Raw genomic sequence first — 16,277 nt, forward strand, 5'->3', positions numbered from 1 at the left:
GCCGATGAGCAGATCATTTCATTAATAGGCTTAGCAATTTCATAAAGAGCAGGATATTTATTGGGACTGATAATGTTCCAATAATTTCGCTCGTTCATCTTGGATATTGTTTCCTTTCTTCTCTCAGGCAACGCAGCCTTTTCTCTTATAAAAGCAATCAATTCATCCTCAGTAGTGTCAGCAATTTCAATGCTTAATCTTTTTGGCCAATTCAACTGTAAATGTTAAAATCTAACAATGGACCTTTTATCACTTTCTAGCTTTCCGATCACATTGGAAGGAAATTCAATGCTTTTGACAAGCTTAGAGAGATGGTCTCAAAATGGGTTAGATTTTATCAACGCCATAACATCAGCAGATGTATTCTTTGGTTAAATTTCCTTCAGTAATGTACTTTCTTCGTCTACCAACTTAATAAGAACGTATTTTGATAGCTGGAGATAGCTCATTGATTTATAATAACTAAACGATCGTGTAGATACAGGCATGGACAATGAAAGAGAAATATTTGCTGCAATTCGTCTTTCATCAAACTTTGCTTTCACGATGTGATGATTTTTCACATATTTGATAATTTTATCTGCATCTTTGACTGTTTTTGTGGCCTCAGTTGTAGAAACTATGTCCTTCACAAGCAAGTTGATTCCATGAGCTCTGCATCCCCTAGCCGAGATGTGTGGATATTTCTCTTCGATGATCCTCCACACTGATTTCATAACAGGAGCGTTGTCGCTTATAAAACTGGTAAATTTTTGTGAGCCAATCTTCTCGATACCTTGTAAGATTGCCATGGCAACTGCAGATGAATTTTGAATGATTCCGGATGTATTTATCAGGGTGTAAAAAAAATGCTTCTGATCGGGCACTTTAATACAAAAATTCACTATGTGATCGCCTCTTATGTTTGTCCAGCCGTCAGACATCAGTGTTAAGTTTGTTTCAGAATTCAAAATTTCATTTACAGAAGTAGAAGGTTTTGTGAATTGTTTGTCGAGCAGAGATCCTGGTAAGGCTTTAGCATTCCGGATGACAGATGCATACGATGGATTGAGCGACTTAACGAAATCCTTAAAAGCCTCCGATTTGACTGAACCAAATGATATACCCGTACGGTAAAAGAAAGTAGCAAGCTTCGTGTCGATATACATTTTTGAGCTCTTCGTTAATTGGTGGATGTACACGCTGTGTCGGTGAATCAGACGTAGACTGAAGTTGCTGAGAATCATTGATTAGATGTGATGATAATTACGCTTAGAAAACAATCTTTTTTCCTAGACACTGGTGTTTGGACATGTTGATATTTTATGCGCTGCAAGGGGTTCCTTCGACCATTGAACAGTTTTGTTACATGCTAAACATGTGCCAGAAAACTTCTCTCGATCAAGATTTGTCAAATAATTCGAAATTTTGATATTTTCCATTTTAAACATTTTGAATGACGAAAATACACGATTTCTTGATTCTAAATCACTTTAAATTGTAGTAAGAAACACTTACAAAAGTTTATATTGATTGATTATATGTAGCTCGAACCAAAAAGAAACAGATAAGTAATGAAAAATTCGTAAAAAGTAGATAAATAGTTTTTAAATTTTGTAGCATAAAATGTTTTTAGAAATCTTATTTTACTGGGGGCCAGATAATCTGTATCTAAACCAATCAACACAAGCATCTTCACTTTCACTTGCGATAAGTTAAGATATAAACAGAACTTTAAACAACCTTTCTATAGGATTACTTAAGATGATTAAAGTAAACATCACAAAGCATACATCGCACATCGTATAACTACCATACTCATTTTGCTTTGGTGTGTATTTTTTAGACATGCATTTTATTAAACTATCCTTAAAAGTCTAAAACTTGCACAAATTTTAAGGGGTCTGTTAAATGCGTTATTTTTTAAGTATACTCAAATTGATCATGACCATTATGCTTAGTAAAAATATATTTTGAAAGTGTGTGTTCTTTGGTCTAAACATGATAATAAAATGAATCATCCAAAGAAACATTTTAATTTACTTCTTGTTGAATAATTTTACATTTCTTTAGAGCACAAGGGTTAATGACTTTATAATAGACTTAGCAAGAACCAGTATTTTTATGCATTTTTTTAACTAACGAAACATCAATTCATGGAATATATTTGCTGCCAAATAGTGCAATGGGTAAACATAGGGTAACTCCAAAACTAATTCAATTTAGAAATTATTATATTATGTTTCAGATAGCTTCTTTTTGCTTCATTTTGATACAGTCCATGGATTGTTCACTTTTTTCAATAAAGTAATACAAGCAAAATGTATTTTAAAAGGAAACATAAATGTGCCATTTATTTTACCTTTATTTTCCAAACTCAGCCCTAGATCCCCAAATAAATCAGTCCTAGATTCCAAAATAGCTATACCTAAGTTATAATATCTAAAGTTGTAACCTCAAATGCCTAATTAAATGCAAAGCTTAAAGGTTTTCACTGTTAATTTCTAATTTGGTCGAGCAATTTTGTTTTTTGAAATAAACCACATACTAGTGCATCTCCATCTTCTTTTATAAATCTTTGCCAACCAACTTTTTTTTCAATTATTTGGGAACCTAAGCACAATTGCATTACAAAGATCTGACATTTAACATTTACGTCACTTAAAATCTTCAACATTTTACCAGTTGATCAACATCTTTACCAGTAGATCAAAAAATCCATCAGCCTAGGCTAAACGATCAACAAATTCCACTTTGCTACAAATTATCAGCTCCGCTGGTAACTAACTATATTCACTGTGGTTGAACTTTTATTTAACTTGTTTTTAGAGTTAAATTATTGAGAGGGAATAAAAGGGAATTTGCATTTCATTTTTCGTTTACTCAAGTATAACATTTTGAAATGTTTAATACTGCTTTATAAAATCAGAAACCCCAAGTAACTTACTGAAGCAACTATCAAATGTTTTCTAATTCTTTGCAAGAGTTTTTGTTGATGAGTTTAAATTTTCCACATGTACAAAATTTTTTGTGGTTTTAAAAGAAGAGAGACCAAAATCTAATGTATATTTTTAAAATTATTGGTTGTTTAAAAAAAATTATAGTTTTTTAAAAACAATTTTTATTTTACTTCTATTTTTAATTTAAATCTTTTGTTTTTCGCATATTTATCTTCAATCGTTTTATAAAATATCGCTATGACTTTTTTATGCTTGTATGCAATCATGTTTTTTTGTGGGGACAGGAGCATGGATGTGTAATTTCATGCAATTTTAACTTCTCTCTTTTTAGCATTTGAATTATATATAAAAATGTTACTTTTAGGTAATGTTTTTGGGTGAAATTGAAGAAATATTAGATGCTATTGAAGCAAGTCAGTTTCAAAAAGTTATGGAACCACTTTTTAAAAAGATTTCAAAATGCGTCTCTAGTCCTCATTTCCAGGTATTTAATTGAAAAATACCAATTTAAATTGTAGGATTTATATGAATACTACACCGAACCACACCCGAGTTTAAAATCTATTTTAGTTGAACTTAAGTCATGTAGTGCAATAAAAAGTTAGCATACATTAAAAATAGGAATTTTGACAAATATTTTTTTTGTCGAGACAAATTACTTAAAAACTAATAAAAATTGATAAAATATATTACATTTTACCAATTTTTATTATTTTTTTTATAATATAACACACTACGCTATTAGTTATGAATCATTACTAGGCACAATACAGTTAGAAGTCAAGTAAGAACTTATACAAATATCAAAAAGAAGGCTACACTAGAGACTTGATTTACCATACTTAACTATAAAATCTAAAAGTATAAAAGTTTGAATCTTAAAATCTTGATACAATATTATAATTATACTCTAGCATATAAGATAAAGTTTGAAAAACTGTGCTGCGCCGGCTTAAACTATCTTTAAATAATATTTGATTTGTAAGTACACTTATGCAACTTTAAAATAAGCGCAACTTATTTATGTAAAGTTTTCTAATGTAATTTTTTAATTGGTGTAATTTAATAGCATTTCTGTCTAAGCTTAGCGCTAAACTATTAACGCAGTGTTATTGGTGACATTTCTTGCTAAACCAATTGACTTTAAATTTGTTAAAGTATAATATTTCTTATAACATAATAAACTGTTTATAGAAAAAATAGTTGCTGACTCCCACAGTTATGGCTATAGGTTTTGTGGTTTATACTCCAAGTATTTTTATATTCCGTTCAAAAGAATTAAAATTACATTATTGAGAAAAATCATTAGTATTTAAAACTATATTATTACATAAAAATGGTCTTTACAGCCATTTGCACGCATGACTATTTATTGCACGTATGACTTTAGCGAATAATACAAAAATGACTTTTCGGACTCCTCTGTGGTCCGGTGTAGTATTCGTATACACCGTAATTTGTATGGTTTGAGTATTTTCTTATTATTTTATTCTTTTCAATAGGTGGCTGAAAGAGCTCTTTACTTCTGGAACAATGAGTACATTATGAGTTTAATTGACGAAAATTCAGCAGTTATACTTCCAATAATGTTTTCATGTCTGTACCGAATATCTAAAGATCACTGGAACCAGTAATTTAAATACGTTGAGTTTTATGTAAAGTCTATGCGTCGTTTTTAATAAAATGTATTAATAACTTCATTTTTAAAATGATATTTTTTAGAACAATTGTCGCACTTGTTTACAATGTTTTAAAATCGTTTATGGAAATGAACAGCAAGTTGTTTGATGATTTGACGGCGTCTTATAAAGCTGACAGACAAAAGTATTTTTTTTTCTTTTTTTTTTTTTTCCTGAACATTTTTGGTTTACATTTTTCGTGTTTAAGCATTTTTAAAAATTGCGCTGATAAATTTTATATTTAATTTAGGGAGAAGAAAAAAGAAAGAGATCGAGATGACTTGTGGAAACGATTAGACAAACTTAAGTTAGAAAAGACTGGTAATAGCAGTGAGCCTGGAACATAATGTTACCTCTTTATTTAGAAATTTTTTTGTTCTTGTTAGCGTCAGGAGCAGGCTTCGCAAGATTGTTTCAAGTCCATTGTACATTTAGCATATTCGTTTTTTAATGAATGAACATTTAATTTAATCTCTAATTTTGTACAACTTATCTTCGTGCGTCTACTTTTGTACATTTTATCGAGAGTCGAGATAATTAGTCCTTTACAATAGTAAGTTACCAATGAGCGCCATTTTATTTTGTTCGTGAAAGTATAATTTAAATTTTTATATTAATCTATTCTATGAAGCAAGAGATTCACGACTTAATTTTGTACATAGCATCGATTAGGCTATATACTCAATTGTTTTTTTTATTTGCATATCAGTTGTATTGTACGGTGGTCGAAAAATAAGCCAAGTTTATGAATTTAATGTTTTTGTTAAGGCGTTTCCTTTCATATATTTAGTTAGTTGTTTTTCGCTGCAAAATCATTCCTTAAAAAATTGATTATAGAAATTAAAGAACATGGGAAATGTTTTCATGAAATTTCTGATTATCTTTTTTGATAAATTAAAAATAGAATTCATTTTTAATATTAATGAATCTCTAATCGCGTGGTCCACTGTTTTCAAAGTAAAATTAGTTTGCGGCACACTAGATTATCTAGCATGAAATAATTTATAAAAATTTATTTGACTGCTCGTCTAAAAAAGCATATTTAATTATTTTATATACTTTTATATATATATATATATATGTTATGTTAAAACCTATATTAATTAAGGGGAGTAATATAAAAATGGTTACTTAACAAAACAGCTAACTAACTGCACACAACCAAAGTTACTAAACGATGTTCCTTTTTATGTTCTCAATATATCTATATATTATCTGGTCTGCTTTTTTGAAAGCTAAAAAACCTCATTTTGAGTCATACTACCTTCTGCTTACCTAGCCAATAGGCCATGTGAATAAAAAATAAGCAATTGCTTTTACTCAGTAATTGGTCAATTTTACGTGAATAAATAGTTAAGCAAAATTGATAAAAATTTTATTCACGTAAAGCTGACCAAATACGGAGTAAAAACAATTGCTTTTTTTTATTCACCTAATGTATTATTATAATTGTAATATGGTAAACTTATGTTTTAAGTTATTTTAAGATATCTCAAAAATGGTGTAAAATTATGGCAAAAAACGAAATTATAAAAACTTTAGAAAAACCTCTTTCTTACAAAAAGATCTTTTTAAATTGAGATGTTTCAAAACCAGGTCACTTCATCAATAGATTTTATTTAGCGAAATATGAAGCTAAATATTATTAGTAAAGTATTTCAAGAACAAGTTTTGCAAAACTGCTGGAGAACTTAATACAACTTCAAAGCCTTATTTTGAAACTTAACATTAACTACTTTAAAGAAGTATTTATTAAAAAGAATTCATTTAAGAAACTACTTATTTAAGAAACTATTATTGAAAGATATCATGAAAATTTTACAGATAATGACTAGTCAATAGTCTTTTTTTTTGGACGAATAAATGTTATGAATAAATACTATTCAGTAATGACAGAATCAACCATTACAGACGGCCAAAAGATAAATTTAAGTATTATTCGCCTTCTGTTAAGCTTAGCAGTTGGAAGTGTAAAGGATTTAAAACGTTTTAGTTGTAACAATACAGGGTGAAAACAATTGCGCCTTTTATATGATGAATACCATTCATCGTATAAGTTTATTTGAACTTTATCAAGAATTTTATGCTTCCAAATAGATTTTACAACAAGATAATAATCCAAAGCATTGAGTTAGATTTAGCAAAACAAAAAACGTGAAAAAAAATGTCATACACAAGAAAGGTTAAGGATACCTACAATTTCTGCTATATAGTAGACGTCAAAATGTGTTACTTTATAAGCTTTCCTTTAAATTTTTTTTTTTCAAAATGAATATTATTAACAATAAAGAAAAATTAATTGTATTGTTTTAAAAAAAGTTAAAAATATTACTCAAAAATTTAATAAAAACAAACACGCTGAACCCATTCTAACAATAGTAAACACACCGAACTCAATTCTAATCTGACAGATAAAAACTAGCGCAACTTAATAAAAACGAGCTTTAGACGTAACTTATAAAAACGAGCTTTTAAACGTAACTTATAAAAACAAGCTTTTAGACGTAACTTATAAAAAGAAGCTTTAGACGTAACTTATAAAAACGAGCTTTTAGACGTAACGTATAAAAACGAGCTTTTAAACGTAACTTATAAAAACAAGCTTTTAGACGTAACTTATAAAAACGAGCTTTTAGACGTAACTTAATAAAAACAAGCTTTTAGACGTAACTTATAAAAACAAGCTTTTAGACGTAACTTATAAAAACGAGCTTTTAGACGTAACGTATAAAAACGAGCTTTTAAACGTAACTTATAAAAACAAGCTTTTAGACGTAACTTATAAAAACGAGCTTTTAGACGTAACTTAATAAAAACAAGCTTTTAGACGTAACTTATTAAAACGAGCTTTTAAACGTTTATCTTAAACTTAATAGTAAAACAAACAGTGCTTTGTAAAAATATATAATATGATCGTTATTAAAAAATAAAAGAACGCGGGGAAATTTATATATAAATTTCGTCATATTTATAATAAATTATTTACAATATTTTTTTTAGTTAAGATGTGATTGAAGCACGCAGAAGACAAAAGTCTTGTAATCTGGCCGCGGTGTATCATTTACATATTAAACAAATAATAAGCTATCATATAAAAATACATAACAATCTCAGTAAAATAATTTGAAATACTTTTTTAAAAAAAGTTACAATTTTTTTATTTTCTTATTTCCTGTATACAATACAACTTAAAATTTAAAAAATAAAATTTAAAGATAAGGAATAATGTAAAGAGTGATATATATATATATATATATATATATATATATATATATATATATATATATATATATATATATATATATATATATATATATATATATATATATATATATATATATATATATAAGGTAAGTGTGGGTATTAAGGCCCGGCGGGTAATAGGCCCACTAATCCAAACTTAGGGAAAAAATAAATTGTGAAACTTTTTTTCGACATTAAAATATTAGAGTTATCTGGTTTTATCACTGGCAGCAAAAAAAAATCAGCATTTCTTTACATTTTCATTTTTTTAGGTGGGCCTTAATACCCATACTTACCTTATTCAAATTCTGGAAAATTTGAAAATAGAAGATTAAAATTTGCAAATATACAAAAATTTTGTTAGTTATAACTTGTAAATATTTATAATTTTTTATTTTTTTATATCTATTATTTAAAAATATTTATGATTTACCAATAATTATAAATAGCTAGGCTTTTAACTTATTAATTGTACATATGTATTAATTAAAATAGTATTTTAAATAATTTAAAATTTGAAATTTTTTAAAGTTCTAAGTTTGTCCCATTATTTTTTAAGAGACGAACCTTAATCAATGTTTTATCAACAATCGGAGCGGAATTCCTTTAAAGTTAAACGCAATTTCGTCTTCTAAAGCGATCAGCTAGTAATTGCAAAATTTAAAACTTACAAATAAGTTATTAATAATAATAATAGTGATAATAATAATAATGATAATAACAGTAATAAAACAGTAGTAAAAATAATGTTAATATTACCCTGTGAAATTTATTATCAACTTTATCTGAAAGGACCCACGGCGTTAATTTTTGTTCAAAAATCTCCCTATCGCCAGTTTGCGCGTGTTTTCACACTTACAGTCATAGCAAGCGAAAACCATGTAAAAATAACGATACAATTTTAATAGACCAATCAAAATTAAAATATTCACATTGATAACATAATATCGAATTGATATTTGCAGAAAAAGTATTACAAAAACTGGACACTATAATTATAATTGTACTTCTGAATAAAAATTAACTACTAAAAAACTAAAAATCTATATGTAAAATAATTTTTTAAACTTAAAATTTTGTAAAACACCAAAAATCTTTAAAAATAATTTTAAGAAATTATGAAATATAAGTTATGTAATTAGTAAATAAAACAAAGGGAAAATTTTTCATAAAAAATGCTGCTATAAAAAGTTTTTAAATTGGTTTCTAGTTGAAGGTTCTTTTGATTTCGTTGCAGGAAAGTAAGTCGTCAAGTACAGCCTGCCAATACCTAAAAAACAAAAATATAAAATTACTATTGTATCATACCTATCAATTTATCATACATGTTCTATTTTCATTCAATTTGTAAATTCTACTTCATAAATCTACCCACACTGTGATTTGCATAGCTTTTTGAACAGCCTAGCTTTAGATATGCTGTGGTTTAAATAGCTAACCTTAATTAAGTTGTAAACCAATAGAGTAATTTATTCTTGAACCAATATAATAACTTAACCTTAAACCAATAAAACTACTATATACATCTACACCTTAATTTATTTAAAAAAAAAACAAAAAAGCATAACATTAAGAAAGGTGTCATCATATTGATATTTTTATAACAGGTAATATTTATAAAAACTAATAGAAATAAATTATTTTCATATTTTGAATATCTTATCTTTTTTATGAAGGTTATATGAAAATATCTTGAAATGATATGAATAAAATCCAAGTCTAAAAAAATATATTAATTAATTTGAACAAATATAATTTGTTCAAATTAATTAAATTGAGATATAATTAAAATAAAAAAAGGATTTTCAGAAACTACATGAAACCAAAAAAATTGTTGTTTTTAAATTATTTTTGATGTTTGCCAGCACAAATTTTTTAATAAAAAGCCATAAAACTGAGCAGCCTTGCAAGTCATTACATCTGTGATACTTATTTTGAAATTCACAATACTTGAAATAATCTTTTTGTGCCATACAAATCCGGAGTCCTTTTGGGACTCTGCATCTCTACTTGGATCATGGCTTTACTTAGATAACCTTAACACAAACATTAAGTTCTTTAATAATCTGATAACTTGTATCAGATTACTATAACTTCATAATAAGTATATCTATCAAATGTTTATCAACTTTGAAAAACAAACTACAAATTGTTTTTGTTTTTAAACATGCAACATAAAAATGGATATTAATAAATATAAATGAGAGAAACACAGTTTTTTAAGATAAAATTTTTTAACACCAATATTTGTATGAAAAATTATCAATATAAAACATTTATATCTATAAAAATAGAAAATTTGTGAACACTGCAGTTAATGTAACATATTCAAATAGTCGTTTGAATATGTTACATTTAAAAATAGCTGTTTATACATTTTATTCACAGTAGTACCAGTCTTTACATTTCTGGAGGTTTTTCAATAACAAAACTGTTGTAATCAATAATAAACTTGTTTATCAACTTTATAAGAACTTAACAATAAGGTAATAATATGTAACCAAGTAAAAAATTTATCCTTCATAAAAATATTTAATAAAGTTACAATTTGTTTACAAAGTATACAAAAATGCAGAATAAAATCCAGACAATTTTGAAGTTTAATAAACATAACTTTGAAATTCATGAATACGAAATAAAACAGAAAACAAAACAAAAGTAAAAATAATAATTAATATAAACAATTATGAAGATCGAATGATAAAAATATAAAACTTGGAGCTTCAAAAACTTTCAAGCATTTTTTTTTTCTCACAGAGCTTTCTTACTGAGGTAAGTAATAAAATAGGCTTTGCAAATAAAATAAAAGGTAATATTTAGTGTGTTTAAATATCTTAATAACACAATGATGTTGCATAAACATAAACTTACTTCATAAAATGATCTGAATGCATTTCTCGGTTAAACACAGACAACACTGATGTGTAGCCAGTCACATGTTGCAAGTAAAGATATTTGTAAACATTTTTTCATACTGTTTTAATATATATTTATATCTACTAATAAATATTATTTTTATGAAATATGTTTTATCAAATATTAAATTAAAAAAAAAAAAAATTTAAATCTCAAGTGACAAATAAATAAAAAATTGTATAACATTTACATTTTAACATTCAAGATAAAGTCTTAAAAATAGTTTGTTTGTTTTTTAATCAAATAATAAAAAAATATTTTTTAAAAATGGCACCCAGACTGGGTTGACTAACTTTCAGAAAACTGGGTCCCAGTTTTCTGAAAGTTAGTCAAAAAGTCACATAGAAACATCAGAGATTAACTCATACTTATTTTTTACTTCATTTATGAAAAAATTCCGCAAATAGTCCTTAGTGTGTTAGGTTCATATTTAGTTAGAGATTTTAAAGTTAATTCATTATTTCAGGTTTTAAGACTTTTTGAAAATCAAAAATGTCAATTTTTACAAGAAAAAATAAGATATCTCAAGATATATTTATTAACTTTTAAAATCTCTAGCTAAAAAGAAAGGTATCAAGTATCAATTTCAAATATAAAACTGTGTGTATAGATGAGGTAACATAGTGGTTTATCGAGCATCTTTTTTTAGACTTATTTATTATGATTAAAATAATGCGAAGAATGTGTAAAATTACATCTATTCTTCTACATACAAAAAATATAACTCCTATTTCAACATATTAACACATTAAAACATTCAACTTTTGAACAATTAAGCCATGATCCTTGGTTACTTAACTGCATGTTTTAGTGTAGACTGAACCAAACATAAAAATATTCCAGTCTACACAACATTTAGTTTAATAGTCGCGCGAACAATTCGCGCTGAAAGATTTTTGACCAAAAATTAACCACGTGGACCCATTATACAAACTAAATGCGTAAATTAAGAAGTGTTTTTAAACCATTTTGAAACGCTAAAACGTTTATTGCGAATTTTGAATTGCAACAATAAATTTTATTTCAAGAATATGCACACAAAAAAAATTAATGTTGTTCTCGCATGAGATTTAGGAGTGGAGTATTAGATAAAGGAGTTCGTGCCTCCTACCTGACCAATGTCGCTTATCTGGTCGGAGCCGTCATCGAACCATGAACCTTTTGTTAGTTAGAGTTTTTGAGTGTTTTTAAATAACTTCTAGTCATGTGTTAAGCTTTAATACTTTACACTTTTTTTATCTATCTTACATCAAAATACCTTGACTCTGTTTGTTCCCCATAATAACATGTAAGTTTGAAATTTTGTTATACTTAAATCAAAAATTTAAGCCCTGGCGCAAACTTTACAAACTCACCGAAAAACTTGAAATTTTACATCGACATACGACCAAAATATCATTTCGGATAAAGTTTTAAATCTATGGTTAAAATTTAATTAAGTTATATTTATATTTTATGAAACAATTGTATTAATTATATTTTAATCATATCAGCTACAAAGAATTTTAAAAAACAATTGTAACAATTAATTTTGGCTAGTTCTGCCTAAATGATTCTAGTTCCGCCTGTTGATCATATTTACTATAAAATTAAAACTTGATATTTGTTTAAACTATCTATCCTATAAATTTCAAAGTTAAAGTTTATATCTAAATTCAAATACAATTGCCACATGCTATTATAAGTAACTTATACTGTACGCACTGAAAACTAACTTCATTTTCGCTAAAAACGTAATAACCAACGTGACAACACCACGTGGAAACAAATCGTATCGTATGTAAATAATTTCAAAATACTTTCTTGGCATTGAAGTGGTTTGTTCCGCCCAAATTAATATTGTTTTAAACTAAAGTTCAAAATATTTTTCGATCTTTATTTACAATTTTTAAACTTGGCAACGGTTTTTTTGTTTTTCAACAGGTGTTTCTTTGAAATCTTTGCTTTCAAGGGTTACTGTATCAAGCTCAGTTAATCCGAGATTCTGGACACACTGTACCAATTCTCCAAATTTGAAAGGTTTTTAAGAGAGTACATTGGCAAGATGTAAACTTTCGTTGTTGTATGGCAAATTTTTTTTGCATTTATGTTCTCTAAGAAGCATTTGCATTTCGTTCACTTGTTTTTCAAGTTTTGCGATTTCATCGTTAACTTTTAAGTTTTCTCGTTCAATTCCTGCAGTTTCCTGGAAAAAAAATCAAGACATGATGTTTTGTGGAAAATGTAAATAACTTAAAACACAAAGCAACGCAGCGTTAGTTAGTAGGTATTAGGCGTTGATTTGGTTCATTTATTTATTTCTCAACTATTTTCTTTTGGCTAAACAAGAATAATAAATTAATTGCCAAGAGTAATAAATTAAAAAAAGAAATTTTAACGAGTAAAATTGTATGTTTTTAAGAAATCGGCGCGAAATAAAAAAAAAACACTATCAAACGCAATATAATTAAAATGACAAACAATTTTTTGTTGCGAGTAATTTATGTATTAGAATCCGGTACGCAAGTACAAGTGCTCTAATTTATGTATTAGAATCCGGTACGCAACTTGTCATAACTTTATTATTGTAACCGTCCTTTTAAACTAGCAAATCTTTTATACCAACACCCCTTTTAAAATAAAAATAGTTTAATACTATTTTAAGGTTGCTAATTTTCATAAAATCTTAACATAAAAATACACAATAAGGATATCTAGTTTAAGTTGTAACTAAACAGAGCAGTTGGGTGGAGTTTTTTACCAAAAATACCAACGTTTGTGGGTGAGGCAAATATTTTTAGGTAAATTTGTTCCCAGGCTCCAATTACTACAATTTCCTCCTGCTATAGTGCATTTAGTTGCTATAGTTTATAATGTAGTACATTTAATCCATCAAGCATATAATTATAATTAAAAAATTGACTATAATAAAAATGTTTGCTTTGAAATAATTCTTGTCGACTTATAAATGAATGATTTGCAAGAAAGCAAATAAAAATATACATTACAAACAGTTTAAATTTACATGCAGCTATTCACGAAAAGAATTCATAAAAACCTCTTAACTGCTTGTCAACCGGAAGATTAAGTTTTTTAAATCTATTAGCAGCTTTTTAACTATATACCTGCATAATTTTAATTTAGATTTCATTCAAATAAGCTTTTGTGTTTTTTGTTATTGTTATTGTTTTTGTTTTTTTAATTATAAAAAGGTGTGATCATCGATCATCTTTTTTACGAATAAATTTTTTAATATTACCTGCTCTAACGCATCGATTCTTTCTCTACGCCTTGTTCTGCATCTTAATGCAGCTTCTTTATTTCTTTCTCTCCTCAATCGTCGTTTTTCGCATTCTTCATATGAAAGCTGTAAACAAGAAAAGATACTTTTTATAAAAGCTCGTTAAAATTTTATACTACCTTTATTATCAATTTTTATCCAAGATTATCATTTATAAAAAGATTATTTTAATATTTAGGAATATTTAAGCCCAATTAAGAATAATATTAATTAATAATGGTAAAACGTGTACACCGTTTTTCTTTTTAAAACGCACTAAGTGTCGGTAGATTTTATAAAATATCAATTTCAATAAAAATAAAATTATTATTATTTCAAATTTAAAATTCATAAAAAGATTAACACATTGACAAATAATTGGCTTTGTGTTAAACTTCCGTATTGACATAAACCTAAAACAAAAGCAAATATTTGTGTGTACTTGGCAAAAGCGCAAATTTTAATTGCCTAATTTTAAGTTTGATAAAAAACTTTTATTTGAATTGGCTGCAATTAATTCATTTAAACCTTTACTCAATATTTTCACAAAAAAAAAATAATAATAATACTAATAATAAAAATAATAACACTAAAAATAATTACAATAAAAAACTCTAGTATAACTATAAGAAAATAAAATATTACAAATTTCAAAGTAACAATCACCTGTTCGTCGCGTTTGGTTCTTCTCTCTGATAATACGCCATTATACAAATATGGGCAACAACTTCTATCTTGGTACTTTGACATTATTGCGTTTCTATTTATATACTCACGATACACATCTGGAATGAATTGCTGATTAGGTGATTCTAAAGGTGAAATTGAGTAATTGGAGTTTACGGGTGACTGAGAAAACCTTCCGTTGCTTGAAACTCCGTGAACTAAAGATCTGTTCAAACAACTGTACGACATCTCGGAAGAAAATGCCGCTTCATGAAACTGAGGTAAACTTGAGTTGAACTCATTATCGTATGGAACTTGAAAAGATGATTGAATTGGATTTGCCTAAAAAAAGAAGATAAACATCTATTTCAAAATAAACTAACAATACGCATATATAAAATCATATCTTGTTCGCGTATACCTGTAACCGGCGGTGCCTGTTACACACGTGCGCACCTCTATCGTATTCCTAATCAATTATTAAAAAGATTTAAAAATGACCTTGTAAGGAGAATAACTGTTTCCCCAATGTGATAATTTAGTCTTATTACGAAGAGGTAAAGAAAGTTTTGAACGCAAATAAGATAATTTTGAGAACTCTTCCGTAAAACTATCAACAACCATTTTTAAAAATTTTTTTATATTATAAAACAGCAAAGAAGTATCGATCATCAATAGAAAAGACAATGTTCCATACCGTATTTATTTAAAACGATTTAATCTCGAGCACACTTTATTACGCTAAATCACATTTCCTGAATTCTTTTTTTAGAACTTTTATTACCCCCTAATTTTAACTTATAAGCTCTATTAATTTTTACGATAAAAACGCGGATAATATTGATTTTTAGAAATCAAGTTATTTGTAAAGCATAAAAGCAAATAATGAAAGTATATTTTAAAACTTTTAAATTATTTATTATTTAAAAAAGAAAAATTATTTATTATTTTATTTAAAATTAGTTTAGAATTTAAATAAAAAAAGAGTTTGATTTTGAATTTGACTTACTTTATTTTCGTAAAAACAGCAGCTTTTTTTTTCTTCAAAATTTTTTATATTAGTATTCGGTACTACAAACTTTGGTAATGTAGTTTCATACATAAAAAATTCTTCAAATAAATCCAAATGTTCAAAATCTTGGTTTGGTACTTCTTGATGCATTAAGAAATTCATTAATAAAACTATATAAGTTCTCGTATATTGTCGTTAATGTTCGTTGATGATTCGTTGATGACTTATGTTTTCGTTATTTATAAGCCTAAATATATTTTACCGAAAAATTTCTAAACCAATCAAAATTGTTCTTTATGACTAAATACTTAAAACCATTTGCGTCAATTTGTTACGTAGAACACTAATAAAGTTTGTGTTGTAATATTTAATATTTTTATAGACGAACAAAAGCGACTGTTTATGTTTTCAAGGCAACCACATACCAATCATATTTTAGAATTTCTAAAAAGCTTAATTTTAAATTCAGAAAAAAATGAGGAAAATTGATTTAAGTATTTTAACCGAACATTCAAGCATTTTGTAAAACGCATCAACCAACATTCTTATTTGGGTTATCAATT

General features: G+C 26.8%; 2 protein-coding genes and 1 long non-coding RNA gene across 4 annotated transcripts in view; 1 reads left to right on the plus strand and 2 right to left on the minus strand.

Annotated features, from left to right (window-relative positions):
• The window catches only part of LOC100203028 (serine/threonine-protein phosphatase 2A 56 kDa regulatory subunit epsilon isoform), a 47,793-nt gene extending 42,425 nt beyond the window's left edge, over nucleotides 1–5,368 (plus strand). The window contains exons 11-14 of the mRNA XM_065805825.1: nucleotides 3,304–3,423; nucleotides 4,442–4,569; nucleotides 4,662–4,763; nucleotides 4,869–5,368. Coding sequence (XP_065661897.1) covers nucleotides 3,304–3,423; nucleotides 4,442–4,569; nucleotides 4,662–4,763; nucleotides 4,869–4,965 — 447 coding nt within the window. The 3' untranslated portion in view covers nucleotides 4,966–5,368. The remainder of the gene's footprint in view (nucleotides 1–3,303; nucleotides 3,424–4,441; nucleotides 4,570–4,661; nucleotides 4,764–4,868) is intronic.
• Nucleotides 5,369–8,904: 3,536 nt separating this feature from the next.
• Nucleotides 8,905–10,859, minus strand: LOC136085106 (uncharacterized). Its single transcript, XR_010641083.1, has 2 exons — nucleotides 10,733–10,859; nucleotides 8,905–9,131 (listed from the first exon to the last, which is right to left on the minus strand). It is a non-coding gene; the product is annotated as an uncharacterized LOC136085106 (long non-coding RNA).
• Nucleotides 10,860–12,379: 1,520 nt separating this feature from the next.
• Nucleotides 12,380–15,948, minus strand: LOC100199361 (cyclic AMP-dependent transcription factor ATF-3). 2 transcript variants are annotated; one of them, XM_065805827.1, is made up of 4 exons: nucleotides 15,712–15,948; nucleotides 14,703–15,044; nucleotides 14,016–14,123; nucleotides 12,380–12,962 (listed from the first exon to the last, which is right to left on the minus strand). In XM_065805827.1, the coding sequence occupies exons 1-4, from the start codon at nucleotides 15,874–15,876 to the stop codon at nucleotides 12,801–12,803; spliced, it is 777 nt and encodes a 258-aa protein (XP_065661899.1). In that variant the 5' UTR covers nucleotides 15,877–15,948; the 3' UTR covers nucleotides 12,380–12,800. The 2 variants fall into 2 exon arrangements, with proteins under 2 accessions (XP_065661899.1, XP_065661898.1); XM_065805826.1 differs by lacking the exon at nucleotides 15,712–15,948 and adding an exon at nucleotides 15,204–15,346.
• Nucleotides 15,949–16,277: the final 329 nt, after the last annotated feature.

Source organism: Hydra vulgaris, chromosome 09 (assembly GCF_038396675.1).
Source record: "Hydra vulgaris chromosome 09, alternate assembly HydraT2T_AEP".
Lineage (NCBI taxonomy): Eukaryota > Metazoa > Cnidaria > Hydrozoa > Anthoathecata > Hydridae > Hydra > Hydra vulgaris.